General features: G+C 41.0%; 1 protein-coding gene across 1 annotated transcript; it reads right to left on the bottom strand.

The window, feature by feature from the left end:
• Positions 1-198: 198 nt before the first annotated feature.
• TNFAIP6 (TNF alpha induced protein 6) lies at positions 199-13594 on the bottom strand. The gene is made up of 6 exons (XM_050900180.1): positions 13468-13594; positions 7468-7605; positions 5959-6120; positions 3528-3756; positions 2403-2443; positions 199-1305 (listed from the first exon to the last, which is right to left on the bottom strand). The coding sequence occupies exons 1-6, from the start codon at positions 13559-13561 to the stop codon at positions 1142-1144; spliced, it is 828 nt and encodes a 275-aa protein (XP_050756137.1). The 5' UTR covers positions 13562-13594; the 3' UTR covers positions 199-1141.
• Between the last annotated feature and the right edge of the window lie 957 nt (positions 13595-14551).

Raw genomic sequence — 14551 nt, 5'->3', positions numbered from 1 at the left:
ACAATGCTCCAAACAAAAAAAAATAATTCACAGGAAGATTGTCAGTGGGCATTAGACTTCATTAGATCTGGGGTCAGGAAAACATTCAGAACGAAAGAAAGAAACTCTTAAAACTTATTTACTGCTTTAAATCAAGAAAAATGTTTCAAAGTCTGAAAAGTCCTCAAGAAATGAAAATAATTCATTGGAAACTCAGGACACGATTAAAACAGAGGTAGCTTTAATGCTGCTTCAGACTGAGGAATTTAAACTGAAGTTAAAAACATATGGAGAATGATTTATGTTCATCAATTCAAAATAGTACAGTCTTCTTAAAACCCGTGTAAACAACATACAGCATCTCGACAGTATCTTCTGAACGGATTTGCCGGTACTCAGTTAGCAATTTCTTCTGATGCTTCATCTCATCAGTTTTATTATCATTACCAAGTCTTTCATTTGATTCTTTACTAAGTGAAATCAGAGAAATGAAAGGGCTTGAACATCTCTTCTCTGGATGAGGAAACCCTGACAAAATTCATTGAGTAGTTTCTGATTCATCTCGCAACAGAATGATGACAATAATATAACTGATTCTGTGCTGTCCATGCTGCTTCCCAGTCTTCTGACTTCAGACAATTACATGGGTGGCTGCTAGGCCATCCACAAGATGAATTTCTGTATCTTAAAAATAAGCTTACTCTAAAGGCCTTTTAAGTTCAGGGAAATGAGTTAATTAAAAAAATAATAATGTGTAGAGAACAGGAAGAAAGAAAGCAACAATCTAAAAAATAAATATGTGGAGTAAGGAGAGAACAGCATATTAAATTTAAAAATAATTGAAACGGTCACACAAAAAGTTTGTTCAAATGGTGCAAGAAATGAGGAGAAGGAGCAGTTTATATAGAAAAATAATTTTTAAATCTTTGGCAACAATGAATTCTTCAGATTTTTACAGTACTTGTAATCTAAAAATAGTCTTCTATTATTCATGTAAGTATATTTTATAATTTATTTCCTAGTATACTTTATTAACAGAACTTATATAAAAGCAGAAAATAAAAAGTCAGAAAGATATGAAGAAAATGTCTTATCTGAAGAAACAGATATCTGAATTGGGTTCTAAACCACGTTTCTTTATGAGTGTATCTCATTACTCCGCTCACATAATACCAAATTTTCCAGATAAGAAGTTTGTTTTTCCTGGGGATGTTGTATTCTTGCCATCACTTGACTTTGAAGGCATGTCCATAGTAATATATCTAATTTGAAAACCACCAGCAGTCACTGAGGCATCTGTCAAAAACTTCAAGGTCATAACATTGCCTGGGACAAGAAAAAGAAAAACAAAGGTTACGTTTTCGGGTGGCATAAAAATGTGGTATTTCAGAGTTATTTTTAAAGTGCTCTTTCTTGCTTGCTTCTGAGATCTTTAGAGCAATCCACCTGGTCTGTCTACTTCCGAGCTGTGGCCTGCGAGGATTATAGTTCCATTAGCCCCATGGAAAACCAGGCAGATTTTCATCAATTTTCTTTGTTTGCAGAGCCCAGAGGTTGACAAAGTTTTGCTGTACCCAGTGCTTTCTGCAAAGCATTTCCCGTTCTTTAAAATGCTCCTCTGGTTCACTCTACCTGTGAAATGCCACGCTTCATGTGTGAGACGCATCTGGCACAGAGCCTCACGGATCTCTAGGTGACACAGGGGTGAGCTTGCTACATCACTCTGCCGTGAGTGTCATCTGCTTATCTCCACCAGGCCCGTGTAAACTGGGAGATCAGGGAAGGCACAATTCAACTTTTCTGTTCTCTTTCTGCTGATTACAGCTGCGGGCTGGAGTTCGGTAACGTGAGTTTCTACACAGACTATCCATAGACTATCCCAGGGAACATGGCTACTTCCGTGACACCTGTGCTACAGTGACTTTGCGACGCTTGAGCAAAGAGAGGTAAAAGTGGATTTGATTTACGTATAATCAGACCTTGACCTGGTGTTTAAACATAGACACAGAATAATGTCTATAACCGGCTCGGGAAGTGTTCTTGCAATCCTTGATCTTGAAACGGGAAAAAATTGGTGCATGAAGATTGCGCGCACAGGCAGGGCTCGGTTACTGGTTACAGATCTGCTGTATAGAGACGCCTGTGTGAGAACTCCTTAACGTGCGTAGGTGTACTACCTCTGTAAGGCCAGCAGGATGCACCCTGGTTATCTTCTAACGAGACTTCTTTTCTTTTACGTTTATTTAGAAGTAATTGCATTGATGAAAGGGCACGCTGGCAGTTTTGAATAGCAGTTTATGACAAGCTGGCCATGAAGCAGAAATCATGTCTTTGGACATCCTTACCATATATTACTAGAAACTAGGGACAAAAGGTGATTTTGGCTGATTTTTTTTTTACTATAAAGAGTGCAAATATATTACCTGTGCTAATGATATCATCTGGCAACTCATCTCCACAAAACCTGGAAAAAAATATAAATGGTCATGACTAAACGACATAGCACACATGCCATACCCCCACTATATGGGGACCTATACTGAACGGTGGCTCTCAGGCTGTACTCTCCTTTGGAGCTGTCGCTCATGGGCTACATTGGTTATAGGTATTCAGTGTACGTAATTCTCTGCTATATGTTAAAGCAATTGCCTAAAGAATTTTTGTCATTATCTTATAGTAAGGTTTAGGGGAGGGAAAAATGCAGGAAACATTTTTCAATATATGCAGGAAGTAAATGATGCAAAACGAGAAAAAGAGCAATTTAACAAGGCGTTAAGGAAAAGAACAATGGCCCAAGGCTAAGAAAGGAAGGGCATTGTGAAGAAAGACATGTAAAATTATCTGTAAAGGCAAAACAAATGGACTATATCCTTGCTTTGCTACACATGATTTGTAGAGAGGATGTGAAAAGTGGCAGGAATTGGGAAGTGTTTTTTATCACTTTTTCTGGTTTATTTTTTGTTCTGGAAAATGGAGGTGCTTCATACTAAAATATGACTGCTAAAGGACAAGCAAAAATATGACATCGAAGAAAAGAAAGTGAGAATTAAGCAAAGAGGGGAACTAAATCTAGTAAGAGAGATGGTATATAACACTTGCTCTGTTCTGATACTGTTAGAAAATATTTTACTTCTGTAGCGAATAGTAACTTTAATTAAATACATTTTTGCTAACAGTTTAACACCCCAACTCTCTCCTTTCAATTAAAGCAAATACAAAATACTGTTCGAGATTGCTAGGAGTTCTTCCTGTAAAATAATAGAGAATTAAGATAAGCAGCTAACTAAAAAGTCTTGCAGCTTTGTTCCACGTAATTTAACAAAGCAGAAAAGGGCAAAGTGCAATTCTCTGAAACTCTTTACAGGCCTGTGTTAATGACAGTAAAGTAAATTGCCAGGAAAGATAATTCAGGTGCTATTGTTACAAGTATTATAGGCATATCAGAGGTGCTAATTGGACAAGGTAATACAGTCTTCTTCTGAAGTAATGTTCTGGGGAAAAAATTAAATCATTTGATTATTTGCATATTAAAGCTGGAATTGCTTTACCTGCCCACAAAGCCATTGATATCATCGTAGCTATCATAGATTTCCAAGAAATCAGCCATACAAGCAGTGTCATCTTCAACATCAAACTCTAGAAACTGTAGATGGATACGTTGTCCATAGTTTACTCTAATATGCCAGTAGCAAATTTGCTCATTTTCATACTCATTTGGGTAGCCTGGTGACTTAAAAACATGTTTTGAATCTGTGAAGATTCCACCACATTCTTTTCCTAAGAGAAAAATAAAAACATCAGAGTTTAAGTATTCATTCTGGATGTGGCTATGGTTTAAATCTTTGTGCACTTTAACCCAGCAGATCCATAGAAAATCACAGAGGAACACCCAGCGTGATAGCACTTTTCCTATATTTAAGCCCTCAGCATTCACAAGAAAAGTCAGTAATTCCTAGCTTTTGGGAGCAGATATTTTGGAAACAAGAGGCATGATCCAAAACTCACTGAATTCAGAGGGAAAGCTTTCATTGACTTCAGTGGATTGGGCCACTGGGCCAGAGCTATGTGTTTTATGCAAAAGGCATTTGGGGTTTCCGGCTATGTCAAACCGTAAGCTTTACAGCTGTACTTGCAAGTCAGCCTGGCACTCAGTTTCATCCTTCCTTCAAAAACCTCTTGAAAGTGTGTCTTCTACAAGAAAACTTAAAAAGGCTAGTGATCACATACATTGCATTGTACTCCTGTTATTGCTGCAGCTCTCCACTCCCTTTGGAATGTCTCCTTTAGGACGAAAAACACTCATTCCCGTTTGATTCAGTGGTGATTCGAACTTTACCGGCTCCCTGACAGTGGCACCAACCAATTTGGGGACCTCACACTGCCTGACTTTAGGATTTGTCATAGTTCCCCAAGTTCAGACCTGGAGGAGAGGGAGGTACTTTGTAAGGGGGATTCAGGGCACGAGAGTTAGGAGCCTTAAGCTGGATAGTGTGATTAATCCTCTTAGTCTGTACATTGTCCATGAGTCCTGTGCTTTTCAGCTCCAGATCGTTGCTAGGTTGGATGCACATTTCAAACACACAATCAGTTCCACAAGTTCCTCTTGACACCTTTAGCATCCTAGAGAAGAGCACAGGCTCAGTTCAATCAGAGATTTGTCTTTGTTCCCCCAGGCTACTTGTCTCCCACCTGCAAACAGACAACTGCCAGGCTTTGTAGCAGACTGTCCACCAAGTGCGAATACATATCCTTTCAATGGGAGAGACTCAAGCCGTCTGCTGAGTGTTGGCAGTTCTGGTTTCCTTTTGTCCTCTAACCAAACAGTGCATTTGGAAAGTAACTACCTCTCAGCCCAGAGGAGAAGGCTGACAAAGGAGAAAGTCGGGCTGACAGTTTACAAGCGGTAATAATGAATGCAGTAGTCTCTCTTGCAGTTTTCTTTGTATGCTGAACATCTGTGCATGTCCCCCACCCCACAGAGCTATTTGATTAGCAACTGCCCAGCTAGCATAAACAAGCTCAAGCCCTGTGAGCACAAACAAACAAATTTGCACAGCTGTACAGACGTCACGGACAACTCCAACTTTTGGCTCTGCCAGGCAGGGTAGTCTCTTGGAGTAGTAGGAGAGCCAAGCAATGCACAAAGTTAAGCTTTGCTTTTCTGGTTGGTGCCAACTTTTTCTGTCTTCCCTGCTATATGAAGTGATATCAAGCTAAACTGAAGCAGCGGCCATGTCAATATTTCAGTCATCTGCAGTGTAGTGAATGGAGGTGAATGAATACAGGAGATGTCCCGTAACTGGCGAAGTCTTGTCAGTCACGTTTGAACCGTGTCTCCAGATCTGCTTTGGAGATCTGCTTTTCACCATCTAGTTACACACGCGCACGCACACACACACACACGCGCAAGGCACTGCTGGGAGCTGGATCTGTCAGGTGTTTCAGTCCCAGACATGGCATGCATTTTCAAAACTTGTTCTATCTCAGGCACCAGAAAGAAGGAAGAAGGGTTAACACTAAATTTAGCCTGTTTACAGGCAAAATATCTGGAAAACGGTTCCCATGTTAAACACCTCAGATTAGTTATTTAAATGAAACTGTAGGCGAAATGTAAACACTTATACAAAACAAGACATTCGCACATCACTTGGAAATATTACTTACCTTTTTAATCAACAACAGCGTATCATTACATTTTTAGTTTCTGAAAGGACTTTGCTTAGGCCCAGTTATACCTGGTACAACGCAGTGCAGAGAGACTGAGCTCCGAGCAAGCCAGATGAGCTATAGGTAACAGCAGAGGGGGCTTGGTGCAAGGCTCCAAGTAACTTTGTATCAATACGCCCCCCCTTCTCAGACAGCACATTTATGGTATTGAAGCTAACTCACTCAGAGCCGGGGTGCCTTTGCGCAGCCAGATAGCATGGCATGTAGTCATAACCTTAGACCCGAAGAGCAATGGGTTGTTTTTAAACGCACCGTTAGGGTTGTAGCAGTAGGCATCCCATCTCTCGCTTCTGTTGAGGCGAATCCCGTAATCAACAATACCAGTCTTCCCAAAGCCACAGTTGGCTCCAGCTTTTACTATGGGATAACCAACTCTGCCCTTTGCCATCCAGCCAGCAGCACACACATGGAAACCTGCAACAGGGAGGAAATGAGACATGGATGTGATAAATCAATCCTAGGCAAGAAACTCTGCTTTTTATTCAAGTAAGTAAAGGCTTACTCAAGCTGATCAATGACTTGGGTGTAATTGGCCTAACAGAAATTGAACTACAGGAAAGAACAGTACTTTGAGATGATAATTTTAAACACAGAATATAAAACTGCATTGTGTTCTCCACAATATGATTATCGGTTCTTCATCTGAAACCAAAAATCAAATGCAGATGGACTATATAGTTTCCCGGGTAGTGAGTTTTAAGTGCTGTACCAGCATTTGTAACCAAATTATATATTGGATGAGTTATACAAGTATGTTCTTTGTTTCTCTTTTGAAGTCATACAAATTTACTCAATCAGATCTCAAGAGTTTGCAGCATTAAGTTCTGAGAATGAATAAAATACAACATACAAAAGACAGCTAAGGAAACAAAGTATTGACTTAAAATACTTTCAATTTAAATTTAAATACCTGAAATGCCTCAAGTATTTCTTGCTAAACAAAAAGATCCTGTTAATGCATTTTGTGGCTGAGAACTTAAAAACAATAGCCAAAGAACGCAGTGTTATTCACTGTCTGGTAGAGACCAATTCAATGTTTTCACCGAGACGAACTGGAACATATTTGTGGCGTCCTAGGACTATGAGATACTCCGAAGAGACAAAAGTACCCTTTTTACATGTGTGCTGGTGCTGAGAGCCAGCTTCTGACTCAACGGCGTAGCCTGCAAATTTCTAGAGTGGAGGATATTTTCCATTGTTTTCCTAAAGCTCTGAATGAATTAATCATTTCTCATTAGGAATCAAGTAGAAATACAGTAGAGCCCTCACTCAGCTCCGCTTTTCACTCCAAGCACACCACTCACTCTCTCTCAGAGCAAATATGGCTGGAATAAACATTACGAAAACATCTTGACTGATGAAATGAAAAATAGCAATGCACATTTACTATAGAAGCACCCTGGGGGTAAACGCCTTCCTCTGCAGCCCCCAGCAGCCCCCAGGTGCTGTAGCTGGGGAGGTACCGTTGCTTCCCAGCTCAGCCAGACGGCTCTGCTCTGGATGTTGCCGGTTCCGGGACTGTGCTGCACCCAGAGCTCAGGGGGATGCGTAGCACTGTGTGCAGATGTTATCCCTGACAGCTCTGTAGGTAGCGCAGTCATGCTCTGTTACTGAGGGGGGAAATTGCATGCAACTTGGGCAAAAATCCAGGGAGTTTACAAGTCTCTCAGTCCCAGAGTTCATAACATTCATGAAAATACAAGACTGGCAACATTAGGAACGAGCGATGTGAAAAGCAAACAGCCATGATTTTTTTCGAACCTATTTTTCTTGCCGCCTCCAGCTGCTGATACGTGGCTAGATGTCCTCCCTCGTATTCACAGACTGCTTTTGCTTCTGCATAGGTGAGCTGATACTTCCCAGAGCGTGACTCCCTGTGATACACTCCAGCTGCTCGTTCTGTGGGACCAAAGCAATAAACAATTTCAGTATTGGTATCTCAGCTGGCCCACCTTCCGGGGTGCTCTCACCGCCTCCCACAGTTTCCCCAAGACCTGCACTTTGGGCTACTGTCCAGGTGAGAAGAGAAACAAAATGTTCAGCTAGTAGCTGTGCCACTTGGAAAGTGTCAGGAAAATATGTCCCTCCCAACCCAAAGGCATGTTTTTGTTTGGGAGAAGTTTTGAACAACAGAGCTAGTCAGAGCTTGGTGAGTTTTTGAACAACAGAAAATCAACAAACGCAGGGCAGGACTCCCCTAGGACTACTCAGAAGGCAGTAGTTATGGGAACGATCGGCTGGTGTCAGCATCACTAGTTCTGTGTATCCCATCTGACTCGGGGAAAGCTCCTTCTGGATTGCTATCACAGCATACTTTTGGATGTAACTTTAAGTGCCTTTGTAAGATGAATTAGAGCTTTGTTTTGAATCTCCAGAGAAGTTATATCAGAGCTACTTGGATAGAGGAGAGGCAGAAATTAAAGGGAATTAAAATGTAAAATAAAAATATCTGAGCTTGTGTCACAAAGGGCAGGACCAGAACAATTGCTGGCTGACATTTTTGCTGCACAGAAAAGTAATACACTTTCTTCATTATTTTTTTCTTTCCTGTTGCAAGTACACTATAAAGCAGCTTTCCAGGGAAACCTAGAAACTGTCAGTACTACTACAACTTTTATAATCTTTTTATGTTGCACTTGTCTAATGCCCGTGTATGGAAATCTGTCTCAGAACCAATCTGCATATCTAATCTGAACGGCGTTTTTGTTTAGATCTTTCTTATATTTAGTATAACCTGAGAGAAATTGCTGTCTGTGTCTATCACTAGTCAACATGACTGAAAAAAGACGTAAAAGAGGAAGCATTTTTTACAGTAGTTATTTGTACCATGGGAAAAAAAGAATGTCTTTTTTAGGGACATCCTTAGAGGCAGTAGTTTTGGCTAGGTTAGGATATTTTTAAAAAAACCCACGGTCACTACTGAATTGTGGTTAGCAATGGTGAGATCCCTTATTAGATACAGAAAGACGTTTGCCAATGTAGTTTTTGGACCCACAGTCACTGGCCTCGTGCCCAGTGAAGTAAATGATATTGCTGACAATAGTCTCAGAAGACTGAGAGCCGCTTTCTGTAACATCACTGGGAATGTCACTGGCATGGGCATGGGATAACATATATTCCGTGGAAAAATCTTTCCGAAGAAGCCAGTTCCATTGCAAAGAAGAGTCATAACAACTAACAGCTGTGGAGTAGCGGTATGCTATATTAAAAAAAAAATCTATTTTAATTAAAAATTTATTCATAGGAAGTATTATTTTTCATTCACTCAATAGTCTATCGTGTCTAACCTGATAAATCCACTCACTGCTTCTTTACGGTATGATTGTATTGGATTCAGCATGCATGAATTGAAAATCTGAGTACTACAGAATATAGCACATCATTTAGCCTCACTGCACACTCAGGGGACAACCTGGAATTGATGTTATTGATCACTGCAGCTCACAGGGAAGTGAAATGAAAGGTGAACGGAAAAGCACAGACTGTAGCCCTTGGGATTAGCTGAGCCGCCCCACCTACACCGAGACAAAGAGTAAGGGGCAGCTGAATTCTAAGGTTTGTCACCTTTGCAGAGGTGACCAGTCACAGCCAAAGCAAGAGCAGTCTTAAAGCTTATTGTCAATGATGTTTGCTGGGAAAAGCCCCCATCGCTCTGGCAGCCACCTTTGCAAGACCCACCCTGTTCCATCCCTGGAACTGCTGCTGGATGCACCACCAGGGATTCAGGGGGAATCGCCACTGCTCGGACTCATCACTCTTGGAGCTAACAATAAAAACTTATCATTTTTAGTTGTTCTCCTGACTTTTTCACCTGGCAATATTGTTTTCAAATCTTATCCCTCAAAAGGCATCTACCCCCACTTATTGACGCTAAGATGTCACTATGGACAGGCATCACGTTTTTCAGAATATTGTTGGAAAGATCTGCTCTTCACAATTTCAGCAAGGGCTGCTCTACCAACACCAGCACCACTGAGTCTTCGTGCAACTTCTTGGTGGGTGCTGTTATCCTGCTGAGAGCAATCACCAATCTGTACCCCTGTTACTCCTTTGTAACATGGCAAAAGTAGCCTCGGGAAAGATAGACCACACACATGTGCTCCACCGAGCTTTGAGATTGGATGCTGGCTCATGTCACAGGTTAATGATACAGTATTCCCTAACAGTATATCCTAATGAACTGATCAGATCTTTTCCCCTCCCTCTTAATTACACTAGGAGCTATGCAGAAAGATAAAGTGCCTCAGCAAAAACAGACCTAGGTCAAAGCACTGTACTTATTAACTATTAATATACATTTACATACTTATGTATCTGCATATGTATATACATCTATACACATACACATGAACACACACATGCACAAATTACTATTAGTCTTTATGGAGGCGATATCATGGCCGTGTAGATAAACTTGCATGAAATTTTGGTTTTACTTGCAAGCACAAGTGCATGCCTACCACTGTAACTGCGTACCGTTCGTATACCATGGGGCCAGCACTACAGAGTACAACCTGTCCCAGCCTCAGCCGGGCATCTTCTCTGATGGGGGATTCTGCTTGAAGGCTGCTCTCTTTATCTGACCTGCCTGAAATCTCCTCTTCCCGGACAAGAGTGAGAACTTTCAGCAAAGTTTTTTCTTTCTTTGCCTGAAACACCTGCATATTGGGACTGTTCTCTCAGGGATTTCTCCACCCACTTTTCTTCTTCGGTTCTTACTCAAAAGGTCACGGGTTACATGGCTGACAGGACATGTTTCTTCCAACTCACATTTCTTAAAATCTCTCCTTGAAGTTCAGAGACAGCAGGATCCTGCAAGGACAATGACCCTCTACTCACCCACCACAGCAGGACATGCTAAAATGTAGCCAATCTCTTTGGCACAAACAAAAGCATGAAGTTTGGCCTAATAAAGTACCCTCAATATGCATGACACAAATACTAAATGCTAAATAAAAAGAAATATTTAACTTTTAAGCAGAAGATGGCCATGCAGAGTTACTGGCATGGGCCTCTGCTAACGCGCACGGTCGTACTCAGAGTACTCCACCAAACGGGGTAGGTATGGCCCCTAAACCGCACTGACACAGGGTGCGCGAACGGGGATGAAATTCTGAACACAAAGAGTGCAGCAGCTGTCCCGGGAAACCTACTTCATGGCACTAGGAACTGGCACTCAGTTAAGCATATGAGCATATTTGGGCAAGACTGCTCCAATCCTCTCATCAGTTTACAATAAACCTTTGGTTATAACGTGCTTGTGTCAAAAATGAGCAACAATAAAATTCCATCCACACAAGAAAGACATTAACAGGAAGGTGATACAGTCAGCTGCAGCAGGACTGCATGCTGACTGAGAAAACAAAAGATGTTTTGTAACAAGAAAAAAGGTAAAAGACAGGAGCATTTCTAGACTGCCAGTAATTCAAGATTTTATATTTGTGCTAATGATTTGTTGAGGAAGAAAGGTAAAATGGAAAACTCCCTTCATTTTCAATTTGGTCTTGATAGTGCTTTATCAGAAGAAGAGGAGATAAGCAAATCTCAGATGTCACTGCACATTCCTAAGTTTTATTCAAGGGAGGGGTCTTGCTGTAATGCTCGTGCATAGTGAGTGTGAGATTGGGGTTATTTGTTTTACCGTTCAAGTTACACTTCTTTTTTAAATGCAAAATGCATAAATTGGATGGCTGTGATTTCGCCAAATTTTTCTTCATTTATATATAATGTCACTGAACTCCATTCATAATTCAATTAACTGCATTTTGAGGTTTGTTTCAATAATTTTATTGCCGTAGTTACGCTAGATGGTGCATTTTTAAAGGAGCTTCAACAGAGTCCTGGAGATAAGAAAGCAGAGTGATTATTTCAGAGTTGCACACTGTGATTCCAGATTTTGCATGTGTTTGTTTATTTAGAGCAAGTCATCAGCTTTTACCCTATGGTTTATTTTTATTTATTCTCATGGTAAATGCTAAAGGTGTAGCAAAACATGATTTTATTACGCATTCCTGTTAACACTCTGTTTCTTCATTTTAAAGAATTAGAGATTTTTTCTTCAAATTGACTGCAATTCGTAAAACTGCTTAAATGATCACTGTTATCACAAATCCACATTTATGTTGTAGAAGCCCCTACAGGCTACATCCAGGGCGGCTGGTTGCAGCAGTCATGTGGAAACGCCAATATTTGCAAATAAAACACCCAGGACCCACTCTCTGTCCATGAGTGCGAGTGGCATGGTGTGTGCCTGAGCTCTCTTCCCCATCATCAGGGCGGTCTCATCCAGGGATAGTCCATGGCCCAGCTCTCCCCGGTGCCGCACTGGGGTACTCTTTAGAAGACCACTGGCCAGCTGAGAGCAGAACTGTGCCAGGGAACGTGAGAATGGTTAAACCACAGACAGGACCTGTGCCCGTCTTGTGGCCTTGTGCAAGGACAGCCCGTACAGGCTACAGATAAACAAGGGCCCGACTCAGCAAGCCCCTTTGCTCATTGCTCTGACCACATCCCTTCTATACCAGAATACCCATCACAGCCTGTATCAAACTCAACTTCTCTGCCCCTACTTATCAGGGCTTAACACAGCCTCAGTCCTACTTATCTTCTCTGTCTCCTTACTGTTATTCCAGCCAAGAATACAAGCTTTGCTTGCTTCTCACACAAACCTCTGCTCTGTCACCCTTTTTTTGAACAGCAGCCACTTGAGGTGGTGCATGAAGCTGCCAAGCGGTCCTCCCTTGGAGCTCTCCCCCACCTGAGCACCTTCAGCAACTATGGGACACAGCAGGCATGTTCCAAGTTTAGAAGGAAAGAGAAGTCATTAAAAATGTGCAGTCAAATGGAAAACAGTATAGATCACTTCTCCATCTCATTTATGTTGCTGTTAGTTTACATGGTCCTCTGAGAAGGGACTGGAGTCACGTGGTTGCTGCACCAGCTAATAGAGCGTGGCCCCAATCCCTCATGAAACATCTGAGCACAACAGAAACGTGTACCGGCTACAGGAATTCCTTAAAATCCTTAAAGAAATACACAACATGCTAGAGAGGGTAAAGGAGTTTGTAAGTATTTGTCTATAAAACGGAGCACTCGGTGCGTGTTTTTGTTTTGGCATCCTTTATGTGACTATATTCTGAATATGTTTTTCTGTTGTATTGGATAATTATAAAGATCTATAAAAGAACTCTAAGAGCTATGTAAACCCACATGAGGTATGAGAAGCTATTACCACAGCATTTTCTATAGCCCTTTTGAAATATTCTCGCCACTGTTTAATGATGTGAACAAACCAACGGCCAAAACATATACATTTCTGTACTTTCCTAGAAACCTAGGAAATATTATCGCTATTATTTCCAGATCATTTAGTTTCATATGTAGGACCCCAGGCATCTGAAGTATGTTCATGCAGAAAGTAATTCATTCCTTTGGCAAATGTTTCTTTTCATACTCATTTTCCTTCATTAGAAGCAACTGTTGTTTAACACTGTTTTCACTTTACCTCATGCTGTAGGAAAATACATTCAGATGAAATATTCCATAACTACTTCCTGCACTTCAGAGAAATAGCAAAAATAGTAAGCTCGTGAGGACAAAACTTACAGTCACTACTCAGATAAAATGATCCCCAATTCAATGCAGGATTTTGCTCATATTAATGCATGGCTGAATTCTGTATTGCTAAGTGCCCATCTTTACACTGTTAGACAAACACAGTGACTTTTGCAGCAAAACATTCATGATTAAATTGTTTCTTACCTAACCAAATAGAGTTATGCAGCACTCCGTCCTTAAATCCCCATGCTTGAGCCTTGTCCCACAGCAGGGCAGAAAAGAAAATTAGTGCAATCATCTCTTCCGAACTATTAGGCTGTAAATATTCCCTGTTAAAACACTCAGGGTAACCTCTGCTAGCAGCTGGCTAGATCCTATTGGAACATCTGGTAGCCAGATCTTAAATAGTGCTTTCAGCTGTGAGGTCAGCAAGCCTGCTCCAATTGTGCTTGCTGTAGTATTATTACACAATTAAATGTGATGTCTGCTGTCGTCCATGTGACTCACTTTTGGCTCTCTTGATTCCCAGTATGTCCAAGAAACCATTCTATCCCTCACTACTGCAGCACACATGAACATTTTTCAAGCCAAAGTCTGTTCATTCTTCAGCACTCGCTGTCTTCAAATTCCATAAAACAATAAAACTAATAACCAGTCTATCTGCTTATAGTGTTTCTAGTCACACCACTTACAGGACCGAAGAGAATCACACATACTACCTCTCATTCTCATTTAAACATTCTGTTCTTTCGTATATAATATGGATTTAATTTCACAGTGACCTAGTCAATGAAAAAATGTAAGGAGAATATTTTGCATTGGCTATTTGAATTCAGTTTCCCTACATGGAATCTGTAATTGCACGTCAAACTCCCAGATCAGCATAAAACTGCAAGTGTCAAAAACAGATGCTCTTTGTTCTGCAAGTGGGAAATAAAGCTAAAATCTTCCCCTCCAAACCACAGTTTAAAATCTGATTCATAGCGTGACAGCTGTCTGCTTGTCTTCCCTTCTGGCTGAAAGTGAATACTGCAGCTGCTCCTTGTGGATGAGTGGGAGAGTAGAAAGGCGGAAAGATGAGAGTATGGAAAATGGTCTGGTGCTCCACACTCCTGAGCAGCCATTGGAAGACTCTGCTCTCCAGTTCTGATAACATTGGTAACTTCTGAGTCAGGAGCTATAGAAAAAGACGTGCTCAAGACCATGAACACAATCAAATCAAAATAAATGAAAAGGAAAGGGTGGAGGACTCTGTGCCTACTCAAAAATATTTTACGTAGATGACTTG

Source organism: Gymnogyps californianus, chromosome 7 (assembly GCF_018139145.2).
Source record: "Gymnogyps californianus isolate 813 chromosome 7, ASM1813914v2, whole genome shotgun sequence".
NCBI lineage: Eukaryota > Metazoa > Chordata > Aves > Accipitriformes > Cathartidae > Gymnogyps > Gymnogyps californianus.
Note: the sequence above shows the minus strand (reverse complement) of the source record. Positions and strands in the feature narration are given on the sequence as shown.